At 46.8% G+C, this 20,704-nt stretch overlaps 1 protein-coding gene across 5 annotated transcripts in view; it reads right to left on the reverse strand.

The window, feature by feature from the left end:
- SLC22A23 (solute carrier family 22 member 23) overlaps window positions 1-18,945 on the reverse strand; it is a 113,756-nt gene extending 94,811 nt beyond the window's left edge. For 3 of the 5 annotated variants that reach the window (XR_013927189.1, XM_080381223.1, XM_080381222.1), the window contains exons 1-2: window positions 17,386-18,870; window positions 144-247 (exon numbers count right to left, since the gene is read on the reverse strand). Coding sequence is in view for 3 of the 5 variants with exons in the window: in XM_080381223.1 (XP_080237349.1) it covers window positions 144-247; window positions 17,386-17,925 (644 nt within the window). In the remaining 2 variants the exon portion in view is untranslated. Of the gene's footprint in view, window positions 1-143; window positions 248-17,385; window positions 18,871-18,901 lie in introns of those variants that run through there. The other 2 variants (XM_080381225.1, XM_080381224.1) reach the window with 2 other exon arrangements.
- Between the last annotated feature and the right edge of the window lie 1,759 nt (window positions 18,946-20,704).

Genomic DNA, 20,704 nt, shown 5'->3' on the forward strand with positions numbered 1-20,704 from the left:
TGTTTATTCATCATGCTTCTTTTAGAGCCTGAAAAATTGTTATGCAAAGGTTCTTCATAAATATAAAGTAGAAGAAAATCAAAACAATATTTAATATTATTATTTATTTATAATTACATTGCATTAAAAGATTTTTCACTTACCAGTCAGCTATACATCCTGTTATTAAGTGGCCGAAGATTAATCCTACCAGTAGAGAGAATTTAGCAATGTGGACTTTCCAGGCAGAATCACAAACAAGATCCCACTGAAAGAAAAAAAGAAAGGAAAACAAAAAAAAAGAAAGAGATAAACTGAAACATTTGTTTCTCAGATATGTTTCAACATACTCATGTTGTGCAGCTTCTTCCAAATTTCAGTCCTAGCATGAGCGCATTGAAATGACAGAGGAAAGCTTTCTCCTTCAAGCCAACCCCCAGACCCTGAGGAACAAATTAAAAACCTCGTTTACTTCAGCGAGTTTTATCAAACCCTTAATTATAAAGTGACAATATCCAACACTTGTCTCCTCCTCTCTAGGCCACATCAGTTTAGACTAAGGAACGTATCTCCATCACACATTGGCAGTACTGGTGTAGCTGAAGCATCTCATGGCAGCAGCCCCAGGCACCTACAGCTAGAGCCCCGTGAAGCCCACCAGCAGCAAACCCCATCAACTAAGAGCAAATTCTCCAAGTGAGCTCCTCAGGGCCATTTGGAAACATGGGGAAAAGTAGCTGCTTTGCCAGAGACACCTGATGGCCATTAGCTCCCACAAAGCATCAAGACACTTTCACTTTGAGAAAAGCATCCCTATTCCCCAGGTGCTGGAAGAGGATGAAGACTAACTAATGGGCATGACTCATCAGGACAAGTTCTGGCACAGAGCCGGACAGGACAGCTGGAGAGCCCGGCGCAGCCACACGACTCCTTGGGACAGCAGCCCCCACAGCGACATTTAACAGCTCAGAGTTCAGACAGGGGCTGGACCTCCGCTCTAATGCTATCCCTGACACTGAAATGACCCTTTCTGCCCAAAGGAAGAGAAGATGGACCATTTCAGGCACACCCCTGCTGCTGTTAGGGTATTGCCTCATTCCCATGGGAAAGACAGGAACAATAAGGTTTCTAGTGAGGCTTCCCTAAACTCCAAGACATTTTCCTCTGAGGCATTAAACCGAGTCTCAGATGAACAAGGCTGCACTCCTGGCTTTAGCCCAACACCCTCATTGCCCTCAGACATGTAACTTAATCTCTCTTATGTGTAAAGTGTGGATAGTGCTATTATACCCTTGAATAAATGTAGGAAGACATGTTTGCTTGTGGTTTGTGAAGTGTTCAAATATTAATGGTAATGGGAGCCATACACATTTCATGAAAAATAAGTACAGCCAACTTTGGAGAACCAGATACTCCACAATTGAAACTTAGCGGAATAAATGTCTGTTGTGTGTAATATAATAGCAGCAGCCCTCCTGACACCCATAACTGAAGTTTCATGGCCAAAAATGTAGAGCAGAAGTGTGCAATTTATTTTCAAAAGTCAGATGCAACTTCAAGAGAAAGCTTCCCTCAAAAGAGTTCAGTTAAGTGCGCTGCACTTTTAGGCATTTCCATAACATACAGCCCTTCCACAAACAAGGCTAGCCCTGACTCAGCCCTCTGGTTCAACTTTGCAGGAGACATCCTCCCTACAACACACCATCTCACCAAGAAGTATAGCACTTTTGTGGCCAAAAGAAATAAGCCAGCTTTCGGGCTCAGGGTTTTTTTAGTTAAATGTATTTTTGAGTTCCTCGCTGCACTGACTTGTAGAAGTTGGGACATATATGTGTGATCCTCCAACCTACAGCTGAAGGCACTAAGGAACCAAAAGCAAGTAATACGAACAAGTATTTTTCCACCAAAGAGCTATGAATTATTTGCAGCAAACAGCTCAACAAGGCAGTGAGAATTGCTCTCCAAAGATGCTGACTTTTCAGAAGTGTTTAGCAAGTGGGGGAAATGCAATTCCTAGTATTTGCAATTACAGACCCAATCTCCAGTTAGCAAAGAAGAATATATGCCCAGACAAGCTGCAAACAAAACACAGTTTGAGAGATATATATGAGCTCCAAGGTAGGCTTTCAGACGGTCCAGGTTTATTTTCACAGTCTAGAAGGTGCATACGCTGCTTAAAGCTGTGAAATACTTTATTTCTAGAGAACAAATTGATTTTATTAAAACTAGTCATATTTATACACGAACACTTTTTTAAAGGCTATCTCTACAAATTGTTAATTTTTACTTTTACTGTTGTCAGAGGAATGGTAATTTCACCCAATTACAAAAAGAAAAAGCAGATAGTCTGGTGCCTTTTCATTTTCACAGCTTACTAATGCTAGTCAAAGGTAGCCAGCCCTTGCACGAGGCCCGGCCAGAGAATGTGCATTGCCAGATTGCACATAGGTAAAAGTTCATGGACGGAAAACCCAAATCTCATGAAGGGCAATTGTGAAATTTCAGGCCAGGACAACAGATGTCAAACCAGACCGGCACACAGAGTAAGAGTTTAAAAGCAGAAGAAAAGTCAGTCTATCAGCACGTCCTTCAGTGGTGCCTAAAATGCACCCACTCCTTTTGATAACTTATCTGCTAGTCACCATATGTTTGTTTGTTAAGGCTATTACCCAAGTCCCCAGCTGCTCTGAAAATAAAAACACGTATTTCCTTGCAAACCCTGCACTGGGCCCTTCCCTGCCCTGGGTTCAGCACTCGCTCTGCAGGCCGGGGTAAATCAGAGCTGGTCCCCAAGCCCACCAGCAGCCTCATGGGTGCTGACACACAACGGCAGCCCCTGCCCTTCCCCCAGCCTCTCGCTCTTAAAACCCCTCAGAACTGGTAAATACTGAAATATTTCAACAGTTGCTTTAGCACAAACTTCCAGAGAATCTGCCATAACCCCAAATTACTTGCTGAGTACCGAGAGCTCCAGCACACCCTGGTTTCTCCTCTGGCAGCTGTCACAAACCAGAGAGGTCACTGTGAAGCCATTATCCCAAATAAATTCGGCAGGACAGTGGTGGGTGCCACCAGGGCGTTCGACTGGCAAAGAGACAGAAAAATAAGGAGAAGACACAAAAGAAAAACATGGATGCTGCCGTCAAAAGCAGCCTGAGTTAAAGATGACATTAATAGGACAAAATACATATTTAATAACTAGCATATAGTCCCCACCCATCTAACACAGCAGAGAGCAAGCCAGCAAGGCTTTGTCATGCTGAAAGTGCAGGAATTTTTCCAGAGACCTATGCTGCCCCTTCCCTTCCCCAGAGAAAAGCCAAAGGCAGGGGTCTGTAGCCTCAGCTTTGAAGACCTAGAAATAAACAGCAAACATTATTTAGCATCTGCACGGCCTTTCCCCATACATACACCCGGGCTCGGCAGTGTGGAGTGTATTGGACTTGCCCACACAGCACGACTGTGCCCGGAGCCTCAGCAGGTCTGGCTGTAAGTGCCAGTAGTTTCACCCCACAAACACGACACTCGGGTTTGCTCCACAGGGAAAGGGGTGACAGGTTTCCGTGTCCCTGCAGAACAAAGCACTGGCTGGGCAGCACCGATGACAGTTCTAGTGGCACCCCAAGCAAGTCTGCCCTGGGAGGAGGCTGGACAGTAATCCTCTCCCATCTCTTACAAAAGGTAGGATGCACTGGGGGACCATCAAATCCTGTAACTGCTCTGGCTGAACCCCCTGGTGTCCCCCTTGGGAGTTAACAGCACTCAGCCTGAGGGAAGGATGCTGCTAAATTTACAGTGCTTCCTGGGATTTCTCTTTGTGTCCCTGAGTTTTGCCTGTCTTTCTGTCCTCCATCTCCATATCCTCCTAATGCAAAGATCTGATTTTCTCACTAAATAAATAGGACTGTATAGTTACGCTATAACACATATAACAATAACTCACTAAATAAATAGGACTGTATTGTCCTGAAACAAAAATAACTGTGTATAAAGTTTGCTGGTGGAAAGGGAACATTTAAACAAGAAAAGCTTCTTTTTTTAATAGCAGTACAGCAATGTAGAGAATTTGCCACCTATGCGGATGTGCAATATATTGCAAGTGGTTTTTTTTTCATGTTGTGACAGCATTGTCAAAGCTTAAGGAGTCACACCTTCAGGATCCTAATGTTTTAACTGATACCAGTGAGTCACCACCTGTGCTGTGAGTCACTCCGCTTCCCATCAACACGGAGGACTCTCTGAAACATGAGGTGCTTCAAAGGACATCTGGCAAAAGGTAAACGCACCCAAAAAGCGACCATTCTGTAACTTCTTTACGAGGAGTGAAAATCTGGGAAGAGCTCATGCAGCGAGCTGGTATTTGCACTGAGGTTAAGTTATAAAAGTTACAAATGTAAAGCCTGCTGCGTGTTTGCTACTGCAAAGACACACTGTCTCAATGAAGAGGTCCTGCCTTGAAAGCCCTTGTCCTCCAGAGGCCATAATGCTGTCTATGGCATCTAAGCACACTGAATACCCGCTGCAAAAAGGTCATAGTAAGATGCCTACCAAGGATTAGGGTTCTTCTACCTTCACCCTAACTGCATGGAAAAGTGCAAGGCAGACCCTTCTGTCCTAAAAAGAGCAAAGAGATGGGAGGAGAGACGCTCTGGTCCAACACTTGCCTGGAGCCTGGTACAAAGAGCCCACGAGAGGGGAGCTGGATATGCACACCTTCTCCCCACACTGCGGGTTTGCAGTCCATTTGCAGTGACTGATGCCCAGATCACTGCTGAGAGCAAGCCAACCCTTCCCCAAGCAGTCTGTGGGTGGACCGTGGCCGTGCTCCCACTGCTCACTGCATTGGTTTGAGCAGGAGGAGACCGGAGGGTCGCTCACGCTGCTGCCTTGGAAGGCCCTGAGCCAGGCACGAAGCTGCACCCTCAATCCTTCCCCAGTCAGGCAGCTGCACTGGCCCTTGCAGACTCTTGTCCTGAGGCACATGACGTGCTCGACACACCACACATGGCCTCTTGGACCTCTGGAGAAAAGATCCCACTCCGGGATCCCTAGCCTCTACATATCACACGCCACAGCTTACCGCAGCAGCCCCAAACACCTCCTGGGGAAGAGCCACAAGCTGCACTGCACATTAGATAGCAATTTTAAGACCAGTTCATGAAAATAAGAATCTATCATTTGTCACTGAGGTGACATGTATGTCAGACCTCGTCTTTCTTAGTTCCTCTCCTTCCTGCTTCATCTTTTTATAACCAAACCTTGTCAATTTTCCCTGCACAGCACTAGAATCCATCTTCTATATAAATACCTAATCTAGTAAAAGTTTAAATTTATGATGCCTTCAGATTCTCTTAGTGTTTTCCCCCCAAAAATACGAACCACAAAGATGTTTTTAAGAAGAATAATTTTAAAAGTTACGCTTTTTATACAACATATGTAAGACAAAGCAAGACAGTCTCCAGGTACTTGCTCCTGGAGGAAAAGCTCCAAGTCAGCAGACCAAGCACTAAAAAAAACCCCACCCAAATAACTACAAAAGAAAAAAAAAAATAAAAAATCAGTATTTCTACCATAATGTATCTACTACTAACTAATGCCTTTTCCTAGTACTAAACTATCCAAGTAGTACTCATAGTTGCAGCCCCAGGAGACCACTGTAGCAAAATTTCCTTCCAGGCTGCTACAGGACAATGTCGCTCCCTTTCTCAACCCCCAGCCAAAGATGACACTGGCTGCATTTTTAACTTTAAAGAACGTGTACAAGTTCCAGAAAGTGGTATGATGCTCAACTCTACAGAAAATAACTGTGCAGTTAAACCTCACTAAAGAGGCTGACAGGAGGAATCTCCCAGAGGGATGTGCCAGCACAACTACAACACTTAGAGTTGGGATGGTTTTATTGCCACAGGTGTCTCTATCTCACTCTCAGCCATGGCAACAACAGAGCATTTAAACTATTTAACCTTCAAGGTTCAGAGTAAGAATGCCTGTCCTTTGAGATCACAGCTGGGCAAAGCACTCCCTGTTCTGTATTTTACATGTTGATAAAGCCAAGAAACAAACACCTGGCATTTTTTTGACCACCAGTACAGCCAGCTGGGTGCATCAAGAAGGTCACATTTCAAAATGGGGACATTAAGAAGAGTAAAAAATATAAAACCAAATAATCCTGGAAGACTTGAGAAGAAGGTGTAAAAACGAATGATTTCCTCTTTCTTTGACCAGCCAGATTCAGAACCAAACATCTCCCATCTACATCTTTCCTTACTTTTTTCTCGGACACAACTGGACTTACCTGGAAAACAGAAGAGTCATTAAAAAAACACCCGAACAAGAACATCCACAAGACAGACAACAAACCAGCCATTGAAAGGTTTTGTTGTTTTCTCTGAACGGCCACTGTAAGTGGCATACATCACCTGCACTGGAATGCCTCAACTCGCACCACAGCCAACACCTGACTTTTAAGCTACTTCCCCTCTGCGTGACACTAGACCTCCAAGTGCTGAGCACATCTAACTTTCTTCAGCTTTATTGTAAGTGGATGCTTTTGCTGAAAAAGAAGAAAAAACCCCAACCAAACGAAAAACCCCAAACCTCTGACCAGTGTCTGAGTGCTTAGGGCCTCTTAAGATAAATCCTTCTAAAATAAATTTCTACTGAGCAAGTACACACTGGTATTTTGATATGTTTATAACCATCCGAGTTTGTAAGAACTTTTACTCAGGTAGCAAAAGAGATACTGTTGGTACCAGAGTATCACCTTTTGCTCAACATCTGCCTCCTCCCTCTTCCCAAGAAAACTCAGGTCCCTATTCCCATGCACTGGAGCTTGCTAACTCAATAGAAGCGAGGGATTGTCCTGTTTGGCTTCTTATCCAATTCATTTTTCTTACAGCACTTTCATTCTCAGAAACCAGTAAACCATTTCTAACCATGGCAGGCACCTGGCAGGGAAAGCTGAAGCCCAGGAAAAAAATCACTTGTGAACAGTGAACACAAGGTGACCTACATAGAAATGGTCAGGTTGCTTTAACTACAGCCATGACTGACGGCCTGGGCAATGTACCATTTGGAAAAAATCAAGCAAAGAAACTACTTTTGACTAGTGCCACAAAGCCAAAGGTTTTGGGGACCTAAGGAGGGGAGGGGAGAGAGAGAGGGGAGAGGGTGTGTGAGCCAGAGGACACATGCTTAGCAGTCTTCCAAGAAAGATATAATTAGATTGTGCAGCATCATACGAAAGCAGTTTCATATACCTATGAAAACGGTTTCCATCCTCACAAAAGAGTACAGGACTGCACAACTGTGGACTTCACAAATTTCCCTGGTTTCTGAACCAGAAACTAATGGTTTGTGAAGTTTAACATGGTTCAAGCTGCTGAAATAATTCCTTCAAACCTGCGTTTTCTGATATGCATGACTTTGCTGTGAAATTTCCACATTAATTTTTGAAGTGAATATTCTTTAAGACTGGTATTTAAGCCTTTAAAAACAAAGCACTTGGTGCCACACATCACTGTGTGAACACCGACACATAAAATGGCACTTCCTCCTGGTTTGCAAACTCCAGTTCTGTCACGAAGATGGGACACCTAAGGCACAGGTTGTGTCAAGCTGCTTGCAAACAAGAGGCAGAGATACGCTGCCTTCTATATTAATTAATTCCAGAAACTAGTTGGTCCCCACTACACCCCGCAGGGCGACGCTGTCCTGCTCACACCCGGTATGTGCATGCCCCGTTCCCACCCCCGGCAGCAGAAAGGTGATGCTGACAGAAGGGTGCGTAACTGGGCATCTCCTGTCTGCACCCACCGAAGCAGCTCCAGACTGCCAGCCAAGCTGCACCACGCACATCTGCGTGCCCTGTGTCATATCTAACACCTTTCAGTCCTGGTTCACCTGTAAGAGATCTCCCCAGTGTGGTGAGATGGCTCAAGCAACACTGCAATTGCAAAACAAGCCCAAAACTTCAAATATGCAAAAGGACACAAATCAACTTTGTTTCAGAGTGAGGAAACAAACTTGGAAAAGACTCTAAATTGAACACTTGGCACTACATTATTCCTTAGTCTATGCCATAAGCAAAAAAGACCCTCCAAGCTAACCACCAAGCACATCAGCAGAGTCCCAAGATAATGAGATGCTACCTAAAACACTACAAAACTGGGAAAAGTTTCATCTACCCTTTAACTTCATGTTTTAATCAGGAGCAATTAGATCTTCTGTTCCCAACCCTGTTCTCATCACAGATCTGTTACTTTTCCCCACTGGGACAGGGAAGAAGGAAGTTTGCTAAGTAAATAATCATCACTAATATGGTAACAATTAAAATATGATTTGTTAATCATATAACAGTCTTCTGAATACTCAACATGATTAAATCAATTTTAGTAGCATACATATACCACCCACTTCATCATTATTTCTTTTATTTTCAGTAGCAGGAGTTCCCTTCATCCTGAGACATTTTGATCTTCTCCAGCCTTCGCCCTCCCCAGATTAGTCAACTAACTCGTTTCTCATCTGATGAGATCTGCTTCGCTTTTTCAGCTCCATAATGTCATTTAATATCAAAGAGTTGGGAGATACAAAAACTTGCTTGCAGCTTTCATGAACACTATATTAATAATTTTCCAAAGAGCAGGAGCAGGATCATCTCTCTTTTATATCTCTGCTGCAATTAAGTATCCTTTCTACACATATTCTGACATCATTAGGAGCCAATGTCACAAAACTGACTTTAATTTTAAACCTGTTCTTTGCTCTAAGTCCCATAGCTGTTTGCCTCCCTCCGGCTGCACGAAAAGACCAGAAGTAACAACACCCATCACTAGGACTGAAACACAGAAAAATGTTTTTAGTGCCAGCCTTCAGTTTCCAGCTGACAACAATCCTTATTGTTAAGGAAGTAAGTGGTGCTGGGACTGACCTCACAACAAACTAAATAAGAAGTTAAACTAGTTATCAGCTTTGTATTTAGAAGAGGTCTAAGCACTGTAAATAGAAGGCATACGTAAAAAATCCCTAACATTTTAGTTAAATATTAACATTTGCTATCATCTGATCATGGAAAACAAGTTAACACTTTGAGGACTGGTATTTTTAAGGCTGCCAAAGCCACACGTGTGTAAAACATACTGCACGTGCACAGCCTTGAGCGGGCCGACATGGCAAAACCTAATTTACTGCCTTATTGGGCCTTTTTAAAAATCAGAGGGTAGGGGGTGTGTGGAAATTGAAAATGTCAAGCATGACATAAAACTCTGAAATGGAGAAGGGGGAAGGAGGAGACAAGAGGACAAAGCCATTCTTCATGAGAAATACTTGCTCAAAGTCACCATAGATAAAAAGATCAGACACCTTAATTTTGACATGCAATTATTGCTGCCATGACCCTGCCCTCTCATCATTTGAAGACTACAGCTATTATAACTCAGGGAAGGAGGAGAGGAAAAAAAAAAAAAAAAAGAAAAAAGAAAAAAAAAGAGGGTCTAGTATTAATTCAGACTTAAATAAATATAAAGGGGAAGGAAGAAAAGAGAAAAATATTCCACTTGTTTTACAAATCAAATATAAAACAGGTCAACAGGTCTGTCAAGCTTGTATTGTTCTAGCAGACAATGTTTTACATGGCCCTGGGAGACAGAGCAGTGGAAACGGTCTTATAGTTTAATTTACATTCCCTATCCTTAATAATATTTGTAGGGTGGACATTGCGACATTGTCTACACATTCGTGAACTTTGGTCTGGAGGCCAGGAAGAGACCAGGCAGCTCCAGAGTGCTGGAGAGAAAGCGGGAGACAGTCCTTGAGCCAAAATGAACTCTCCCACAACTGTCTGGAGCCAAAAAACCTTTTCCAGGAAATAAGACCACCCTGCTCTGAAAACAGAGCACAGGAATAACAATAAATCACATGCTGCGGGACAAGGCAAACACCACTTCCCCACATCTAACATGTAGCATTCCTGATTCTGCTGGTTTTGCTACTTGGGGATCGAGATGGGTGTCCCAGAAACAAGTATCAGGATATATTTGCCCATTTAATCATTTGTTCTTGTGTTTCTGTAGAACAACCGGCACTTGTGCCAAATTGAAAGACAAAATAAAAAAACTTTTGTACTACACATTGAATTTTCCTCCTGGGGAGGAGATGTGTTAAAAAAAAAAAAAAGCCTTCTCTTACAGGAAGGAGCCCCAGGCACCCCTTCACCCCTCAGCAGTTTTGCAATTTTGCCCTCTCCCACTGCAGGGAACAGGAGCAGACCTACTTGCGCATTCCCAACAGGTATGATGTGTCTGGGATCAGCGGGAGCTACTCCATGCCTACATGAATCATCGCTGTCTGCCAGGTTTTACAGGCTGGTGGCACGGCAGGCTCCGCAGCACCTACACTGGGAATGGGCCAGCACAACTCCAGTATGGCGCTGAGCAGTTACCAGACACTGACATTGGTCTTGCCTGGATGCCTCCACAACACATCCTGATGACATGTTCCGGAAGGGTCTTAAACTTTTCTCTTTCCTTTAGGTTCCTTCCTTCCCACTTGGCTTTAAAAGAGAATTCAGAGGGCACACAAGGTCATCTGCTGTTCAAAAGTCAGCTAGGAAAAAAAATAAAACTAAATTGCATTACAGGAGCTAAGCACACATTTCAGAGTTGAGGTGAGCAGAGCCCAAGAGAAGCTGTTCTGAGAGAATTCAGTGCAACACCTGAACACTGCACTGCTGCAAAGCTGCAGCATCCTCCTGTGACAGCATTCCCTGATTTTCTACGCATCGTCTACAGCAAACCCCACTCCTTTCCTCTACACCCAGACCTCAGCCTAATTAATTCCGCAGTTACTGGCGGGTAACCCAACGCCAGCCAGGCTGTGCTGCAGAAGAGGAGGAGGAGAGAGTAGGAAAGGGAGGGAGCAACTGTCCCAAGCAGGGATGCCAGGTAGCACGGAGGGGAAACAGACTGAGGGGAAACAGACTGACGTGGGAAAAAAAAAGACAAGGTACACAACAGCTCTGACACCCTTTCAGCACTTTCTCAATTTAGCAGCTCTCTAGAATTTATTTGGAAAACCTTAATTTAAGACTTTGCACCATTAGTATGGCCAAAAGTTTATAAGTTAAGGAAAACCGTAAAGTCCCATGCCATTCCAGATATTATTTCATTTAAAAAAACCCGAACACCTTCATGTTTGGCTGGCCTGTAATCCTCATCTTAACGTTACCATCAGAACTGACTCCAAATTAGATGCCTTCCTCTGTGACAAACGCTTTGAGAAAAACATGAGGTCATGTTTTTGTAATGGCACTCTTGTAGCCAGAGTAAGAAGAGGTAAAACTGTTGGTGCACTTCAGAAATTCAGTTTTAGACCGCATTAGCAGCTGGTAAACACACACTGTAGCCTGCAACTTCTGCCACAGCATGGGCAGGGTCTGTATATTTAAACTTAATGACGGAGATACAATGTGTGTTAGGGAGTGGAAACACAAACAAATAAAACCCCAACCATTTCAAACATCACGTCCATCCAGGAAAAAAAAAAAAAAAAGCAGTTGTTTGACATACATACAGAAAATGAGGAATATGAAAGACTCAATAGCAAGTCTTGGAAAGCTGAGAATGACTTTTAAGATATTTCAATACAAAATTACCTTCCTGGAGGATCACTGTTAGTTCTAACAATACTAGAAATTGTTTGTGGCAGGCTGAAATCAGATTCCTGTATGTGAGACACTTTATCTTAAGGGTGCTAATAAACATTAACTCTATGTACATGCCTCTAGTGAAAAAAAATAATCCATACCAGATAGGGAACCTGAGACTACTTGAGTTCTGACGTCAGTATCGGTCTTAACCCAGTCTGTTTTCTAGACCAACTGCTTCGAAGTTTTTTGGCCCATACATTAACACCAGCCTCAGATAAATAAAAACAGTACCCAGGCTCACTAAACAAGTATTTGTGCGTGGCGGTATCACATTTGGTTCTCTCAAACATCAGGCAATTTGCTGTTTCTGGGCAGGCAGAGGACAGTTTCTCACCACTGAGAAACTGCAGGCAGGTCCTGTTCCCAAAACATCCCCTTCCTTCACACAACTTGGCTGGAAACTTGCCCTGTTGTTTTACGGTGTTGTTCACCAGCACCCTGATATCTGGGAGCCACCATCACCGCGTGCGGTGTGTACGGGCAGCCACACGGCAGCTGCAGCGGGACGGGCTGTCAGCTCTCCTTGCTCCCTCTTTAACAAAGAGGTTTCTCAAGCCTGCAAGTGCTCAGGCCAGGAACTCCTCATCAGCTAACTCACAGAGGAAAGGAGGGGAAAAAAAAAAAAAAAAAGTTTGGGATCTCTTCCATAGATGATGAAGCCATAAAAAAATTGTAGTAGACATTTGCTCTGGTCTGCCCAGATTTCTGGATACCTCTGATCACAGGGACTCGTTGACCTCCAGCACCCATTCGAAGCAGACAGTAATTTCAAAGCCTTGCCTAAAAGAAATTTAGAAGTCTTTCCACCCTTTGCAAGTGTCTGCCTTGCAGGTCTCTACACCTCTTTCAATCTGCAGAAGAGAATCAAAGGTGTGGGTGACACACTGGCTTTGATCTTGCTGCATCTGACCCAACCACTGCGCTGGGTACCGTAACTCAAGGACTTCATTGATTCGGGACTAGGTAGAAGCCAGTCAGCCAGGAACCAACACTGACAAGACAAATCCTGGCAGTTGCAGGGGGGGCAGGGGGAGGAGAAAGAAGCATCAGCATTTCTGAAGTCTCTTTGCAAAGACCAGCCAGCTGGAGGATATGCAGAAACAGGTGAGATTCCAGGCACAAATGGGAGGCAGTAAGGGTAGAACAGCTCTTACTTTGGGAAGGACCTCGTTAGAGTGATCCCTTCAAATTAATTAGGAACTAGACTCTGAAAGCTTACTCGAATTGCACACCTATCCCCTACCCCAAGAAACATCACCCCACAAGCAGTGCCAAATTTATAAATTTATCATCACTATTACCACACAGAGATTTTTTTGTTGTACCATTTCTGGCTACTTGCAGATACCTGCAATAATCCCATGAGACGTCACCACAGTCTACAGCACATGTCATTGCACAGAGCCAATTCACTTCATTAACCCAGCAGAAAAACCCAGAAAAGAGATGATGTTAATAACAACAACAATAATAGTAATCATAATAATAATAACAACAACAACAACAATAATAATAATAATGTGTTTAAAGAGTGAGTTTTCTACCAGGTTAGCAAGCTGAATCAGCTCAGGCATGTCCAGGGAAGTGCCAGAACTGCCAGAAAAGCAAGGGAAAGAAAGGCTGGTAGGGCACAGAAGCAAAGAGCATCACATCACAGCCCAAACAGATCCAACTTCACACCAAGACAGCACTGCATGGCAGTGCTGCCCCTGGACCATTTGGCTCTCCCGAATTAAGCTCCACTTTTTCAGAGGGGACAGTTTGCTAGAGGCTCAGCCAAACTGGCAGAAGAATGATCTAATCAGTGGCAAATAGGTAAAATGATGGCACGTTACTTGGGAAAGAAGATGACTCAACCTAAATCAAGCGGGAAGTTGAGAGCCAAGAGAACAGCATTGCAGCAAAACAAGGCATCTGGAGCAGAAGGGCAGCCACAAGAGGAATTCCCTTGTGACTAGACATGAAATATTATTACACAATTGCTCTGAGTGATTAAAACACAGCCCTCAACTAACCACTTCCCTCTATGCCACCCCCAAGAGGTGGAATGATCTGGAATGCTGTGGGTGCACACCGAGGGATGCTGTGCCATCAACCGCTGCAATTTAATCAAGCCTCAGTCCTTGCCCATTGTCAGCTTTTGGTGTCCATTACACAAATTAGCATTTAGAACTACAAACCACCCCACCGCATAATGGCATGATGTGATTGAACACAGCAGACAGGTCATCCTAGTAACTGAGGGAAAAAAACAACAGCCATCAGTCCTGTAACTAAAAGCCTCTGTGAAAACTTTGCCCCAAGATTACAGCTGGCTTTGCAGATGATCAGAAGCTCCAGGCACTAAAGGAGTTGAGAGAGTTAGAAAGGTCCCTGCTGAGTACACACTCCAACCTCCTGCCAGGCTTCAACGCTACGTTATGTTTAGTTAGCATTAATGCAACAACCAACATAATGACAATAATTTACTTGAAGTATCACTTTGCAAATGGGTAAAATAAGACCGTAGGTTTTCCCACGGCAAAAAAGAAGAGTATTTCTCAGCATCCTTCCTTTGGACTGTGGCAAGATACATAGGCCATTTAAAAGACAATTCTGGGCTTTTTTACTAGCCTTTTGCCTAAAGGCTAGCTCAGGGTACATATCTCAAACAATACACATGTGCTCTGTTTATAGCAGTGTGGTAATGGCGATGTTGTGATAAAAAACAGGTGAAAATCCTCAAATAAGCATTTAGCAGTGAAAAAAGCCTTACAAGCGAATTGTCCTAAAGGAAAATATTTATGTACAAACCAAGCTAAAGTCCAAGATTTATGTACCAAGTCAGGGCATTAGCTCAGATGGGTGATTTAATATGGCCACTGGAATCCCTGTGGTTAAATTATGCATCTGACCTCTTCGCTATATGTATTTCAACAGCGTTAAATAATAAGCAGTACGCCCTTTATTACCATTTCCAGTTCTAATGACTGGCAGCACTATAAAAAGTACCGTTCCCAGTGACTCAGTCAAGGAGGTCAGGACAGTGGCAGCACCAAGCGTGGCAATGCCACTCTTCAAGGAAGGTGCAATGCCACCCTTGGCTCCAGCGAAGACTCAAGGAGAAGCGGGGCTAAGCAAAGCACAGCTGGAAACAGCAAAATCTCCACTACATCAATCCCAAGCATGACACAGGCTAGAAGAAAAAGGGCATCAGGGAAGGGAGAGCTGAGAAAGCCTGGACAGAGAAGCACCACCTGCTGAAGGGTACCAGCAGGAGAGTGGATATGGAGACAGTGAAACTTCACACAGTTTAAGGACAGCTATCTGCTCCCAAGGAACAGGGGACAGTGACATCTCACACGCACATATATGAACAAAATGCAGAACAGGAAATATGCTTTGTGCTAAATAATCACAATTGTTTCATTGTTTCTGAAGACGATGCAACAATGGAGCACCCAGCAGCGATTAGCTTGGACTGCTGAAGATGAGAACAAGGGGATTTACTGGCGAAACAGAAGTGCATTTTTTATTAATATACTTTTGGCTCTCTTTACAATATTTCAATATAACCCTGGCTACTACACAGATGACCATATATTAGACTAAGATTTAATAAATCTCTATTTAGAAAGATGAGAACATTGCATAATACATTACAGAAACAGATGTATTTTTGAGGGGACTTAAGGGAGATCTGAACATCCAGTCTTCTGAATCTATCCAGGGCTGCTCCTTCCCACAAAGGACAGTAAGATGCATGTAAGAGAAGTCAGCAGTTACGAGAATTGCTCCCACAGTATCAGAGCTCCTGGGGGTTTATAAGAAAGGAAGTCCAAATTAAGCTACACTGATATTCTGCCTGGGGTTTTCCTCTTTCTTCATTAGGATAAAAACAGACAACACACCCACCCAGAAAACCCCCAAAACAAACCCAAAGCACAAACGAAGCAGGAATCCTGACCCTGAGAAAACAGCCTAATTATAATTTAGCAGGATTACAAATCAAAGCAAAAAAGCTGCCAAGTTTTTTGAAGTAAGCATACAACAAAAATAAAAACTCTACACTGGAAAAACCCGTAGTCTCAAAAGATGGCTATTTTTCTTTCTAATAGAAAACAAGACAGCAGGGACCACAGATGTTTATTTATCCCTTAAAATTGATCTGCCCTTTACCACAAGTTCTTCCAAAGAACGCTTTTTTTTATTGTTTTTAAAGAAGCATGCAAGATAGCAAACTAACTCTCCCTCGACCTTTTGTGGCCAACTTGATGACGACCTTCAAAAGATTCAAACATTAAAAAAAATTATTTTACAGTGTCACTAAAAAGAAATATTTCAAGATCATCTTTTTTGCGCTTAAGCATCAGCATTAAACCCTAAAACACATTAATTGCTCAGTCCTAGTTATAAACAGAAGAAAATATGCCTCTCAAATGTCAAATTTCATTATTCACTGCTACATCACCAACCATTCAAGTCCACCATGTGCCTGTATTTTTCTCATGAAAGGCGTGTAGCTGGATTTTTTTTTAATACATTCTGGGTTCAAGGTTTTGAGGGATTTGCACTACCTGCTTTTTCCCTGCTGCACATGTTTTCAAGGGACACAAGAGAAACTGAAATGATTTTTCAATGATTAAATATGAACACATGCTGGCTGACCAAAGCACAACTACACCGGTCATCTGATTATTGCTGCAATTCTTTCTCCCAGCTAGATAAACACAGTTAATCTAAAACTGCTCTCAGGCAGGAAGTAATTTTTGCTGATCTCAGGGAGGGGGTCTTGAGATTAAGGGAACTACTTTCCTGGTATAACAGTTGCATTTTACATTTCCAAGACCTCCAGTTGCTTGTCAATACCAACGAGGCCCATCCACAGCTGGCAGGGCTTTCGCAGGGCCGGTACCATAAACACGCAAAAGCTTTCAGGTGAAAAGGCAGGTGTGTTTTTGCATGCACTACTCAGCAAATATAAAGTAAGAGCAGAAAGCGGCGCATTCCTCCTCACTAGAAATTTTCCACCTTAGCCATTACATTAGGAAACACAAAACAGAGCAGTATGCACTTTCCGCCTCTGGAGGACAACAACTTGTGTGAGACATTTCTTCTTTTATTGCTCTACCGAAACAGTTATCAAGGGAGTAAGTACAAAACGAGAAGAATCTGGCAGAACTTTGTCTCATTTTCCTCCCAACAGTGACCACCTCATCAGCATCCCCAAAAGTCAACCTGGTTTTTGGTTTGCGCGGCTGGTTTGGTACGCTTGCACAAAGACGAGCGATATCACAACCACAGCCTTCTCCACAAGCCTTTCCCCTCGCAGTGGCGATGCTGGCCCGCAGCATCTCTTCCGCAGATGCCCACGTCCCGAGACGGCAGGCCAGCTGACACCGCTGGGATCCCCAAGAGCCACCGGGAACTCTATTCCAGGATCTAACTTTGCAGCTCAGTGCCGCAGCCAGCACCCAGGTACAAACCCACCGGCCGGACGCCCAGGGAGGGAAAGGATTACGGGGATGCAGGACTCGCTCCTGGCGGGAGGGTGACCCGCGGGGTGCCTGATGGACGGGCAGATCCGCATCGCCTCCAGCTGTTCCCCTCGCCCTGGGGACACACACTACACAGGGGGTGCCGAGGGGTGCCGGGGGAGGGCCGGGGGGGTCCGCGAGGGCTGGACGGGGAGCGGGGCTGAGGGAAGCCGCCTGTCTCACCTTGCTCACGACGTTTTGGACGAGGCCGGCTCGGATGCGGTAGTGCCACTCGTGGCAGTCGCACTCGCTGGCGTTGCCCCCCGCGGGGGTGGGCAGCCCGGGCGGGGGGAAGATGCTGCCGTTGCCGCTGCGGTTGGCGTGGCCAGGCGCCAGCGACCCGCTCCAGTTGCCCTGCCCGTCCGCCTCCCGGCACCAGAAGTCGGGCTGGTCCAGGAGGAAGGAGTCCGAGAACTTGCTGAAGCCGATGAAGAGGGCCGGCACCCAGGTGAGCAGCACCAGGGTCCGCTGGTACCCGCCGCCGAGCCCCCCGAGGAAGGGCAGCACCGAGCCGTCGTAGTCGAGGAGCAGCGGGCTGCAGGCGGCGGCGGGCGGCGGTGGCAGCACCGGCACCGCCTGGATCTCGGCCCCGGCGGCGCTGGCGGGGGGCGGCCCCGGGGGGGCGGCGGCGGCGCCCCCCCCCACGGCCCCCGGCACCGAGCCGTTCTCCTCCGGCAGCGGCCGGCCCCCGCCGCCCGCCTCGCGGCGCCGGTCTATCGCCATCCAGCCGCCCGGGGGGGCTCACATAGGGGGGGGCTGGGGCAGCCCCGGCTCCTTCGCGAGTCCTTCCCTCCCGCTCCTCCGCGCACACACACCTTGCAACGTAATCTATCGCACACACGCTCCCAGCCGGCGCCGGCAGGAGACGGATGGGGGAGGGAGGGAGGAAAGGAGGGGAGGAAGGAGAGGGGCGAAGAAAGGGGGGGGGCACCGGGCGAGCCCCTCGCTCGCTCCCCTTCTCACCCGCACCCTGCGGCCACGAACCGCTGCAGCTGCCGGCGGTGCCCCCCCTCCCCTCGCCTGTGCGTCAAGCTGCACTCATCCCAGCTCTCCCTTCCCCCCTCCGAGAGGCACCGCCGAAAATAAAAGGAAGGATCCAGCCGGATCCGAGCATGCAATGGGCCAAAGCGGGGGAAGAAAAGGGAGGAAAGAAAAAAAGAAAAAGAAAAAACAAACCAAACCCCCAAACCAACCGAACACAAAACACCCTGCGAACCAAACCCTGCAACAACAAACCAAGCAAAACCGGTGCAGCAAGGCTGTACGAACACGCCTCCTCTCCCGGTTTTGGTGAGGAGGAGGAGGAGGAGGGAGGGAGGAGAGGGAAGGCAAAGGAAGGAGGAGAGGAAAATAACAGCTCCCGACGCGGCTTCCCCGCTTCCCGCACAGCTAAGGGTGCCCCCCCGGCCGCGGCAGCAGCGGCGGCGGCAGCCCCCAGCACCCCCCCGCCGGCCCCTCGCAGCCCCCCGTCCCGCACATCTGGCTCTGCAGCACGGGGCCCCGCCGGCCCCTCCGCGGCCCGGGCTGCGGGGACCGCCGCCGCCGTGCGCCTCCCGCCGCAGCCCGCTGGCCGCACCTTCCGAGGCGGGCAGCCCGCCCGGCCCGCGCCCTCCAGCTCCCGGCAGCCCCCACCTGCCGGCCCGGCCCGGCCCCGCCACCGCCCCCCGCTCCGCCCCCGCCGTGCCGGGCGGCCCCGCACCTGCTCCCGCCGCGCCGCCGGCCCGGCCCGGCCCCCTGCAGGGACCCGCCGCCGCCGGGGGCGGGACGGCGCCGCGGGGCGGGGAGGGCGCGGGGCGGCCCCGTGCGGGCTCCGCGCCGCCCCGCGGCCGCGCACCGCTCCGGCGGGCCGGGGCCGGGGGAGGGCAGGGCGAGGGCCGGGGCGCGCCCCCCCGCAGCGCGCTGCGATTTCCATATCAATTATTCACGCGGTGCGCCGTGAATAACGCAGCCGGGCTGCAGCCGGGCCGGAGCAGCGCCGCGGGCAGCCGAGCCGCGGGAGCGCCCGGGTGGCGGGAGCGGGGGCAGCCCGCAGGGAAGGAGTGAAAGTCGAAGGGGACATTTGCGAGACCCGGAGCGGTGCGGGAAGGTGTGCCTGCATCGCTTTGGCCGGCCTGCCGAATTGGTGCACACTAGGAAAAAAAATTTACGCCTGACATTAATTGTAAAACAGACATTTCGAATTTGTGACGGTTATTTTTATGTTAAGCTAAATTTACTTCAGCGTGTAAGCACCTCGGATTATTTTCATCGTGTAGCACAGCCCATGCATTACTGAACCGTGCGGTTATTTTTTCCTTTGGAAGAAGGGGAAGAGAGACAACAGATCAATAGGCGCTTGTAGACATGAACATGGCTAGTGAGCAGAAAACACTTGTGTGCATTAGAAGAGGACTGGCGTCATTACCGAATATAAATGGAAGAGCAAGTTGTTGGTGGATTTTCATTTACTTGATCCAGTCCCTGCCAGCGAGTTATTGTACACCATTAACTCCTTAGACCTTTCTCTCTTTAGCTCCTTTTCTTATGTAGGACACCAAAAAGTTTTCCCATGTACTGGTGGCTCTGGATCCCTTTTGTAGGGCTTCCCTTAGCCCTGCTCTCAGGGATTGGCAGCACCCAAGCAGCCCTACAGCCTCCTCAGCATCTGAATATTCCTTGCTGAAATATGTATGTATATATATATATGAATATCAATCATCCCCTGATCTGAATATTCCTTGCTGAAAGAAGAACCTGGTGCTCCCTGCCCAGGGAAGTCTTCTTTTACTCTTCCTGTGTTGTAGTGCCCTTTCGCAGCTGATGGCTGTTACCATGTCCCTGCAACGTGCTTTCTTTATGACAACCAGCTGTGATCTGTCCACCTCTCCCGGTGCCGTCAGCGATTGCCCCCAGCTGTCCTCTGGTTCCCCCTCAGCTGCTGCCTGTGGTGCACTCTGAGCAGTGCCCCAGCCTCTGTGCGTGCAATGTGTTAACCCTGCCTGCAAAACCAACTCCTGTTCCTTGTTTTTCGGTTACGTTTTGTGCTTTCCAAGCAATTTCTTAAGAGGATTTTCAATTCTTATGTTATTCTCCAATGTACTTGCTTGCAGTTGCTCCCCGATGAATGCCCTCTCTGAAGGCCGCTAACAAAACATCCCAGGACAGATCCCTTTGAAATTGCACCTATAATCCACCCATTGGCCAGTAAACCACTGCCAGCTGCTCTTTCCACAGTTTTGTACCCACTGCCCACATTTTTCACACAAGCTGAACTCTCTCATTTATTAACGAACGTGCAGAGCCTAACAAGGCCCAGATGACTGAGGCCCTTGCTCTTTCTTCCATAACAAGGTCTGCTCTTCTATCACCAAATTTCGCTGGCTTGTCCCAGTTTCTTGTTGACAAGGCCGGGCTAATAGTAGCTTATCTCATAGTTTCCTTCTACCCCTTTACAAATAATGTGCCTATTTGTGCTAGGTGCTTTCTAGGGGAAAAAAAAAAAAAAAGGTTTGGCTGGTCTGTC

This window comes from Falco punctatus, assembly GCF_963210335.1.
Source record: "Falco punctatus genome assembly, chromosome: 3".
Taxonomy (NCBI): domain Eukaryota; kingdom Metazoa; phylum Chordata; class Aves; order Falconiformes; family Falconidae; genus Falco; species Falco punctatus.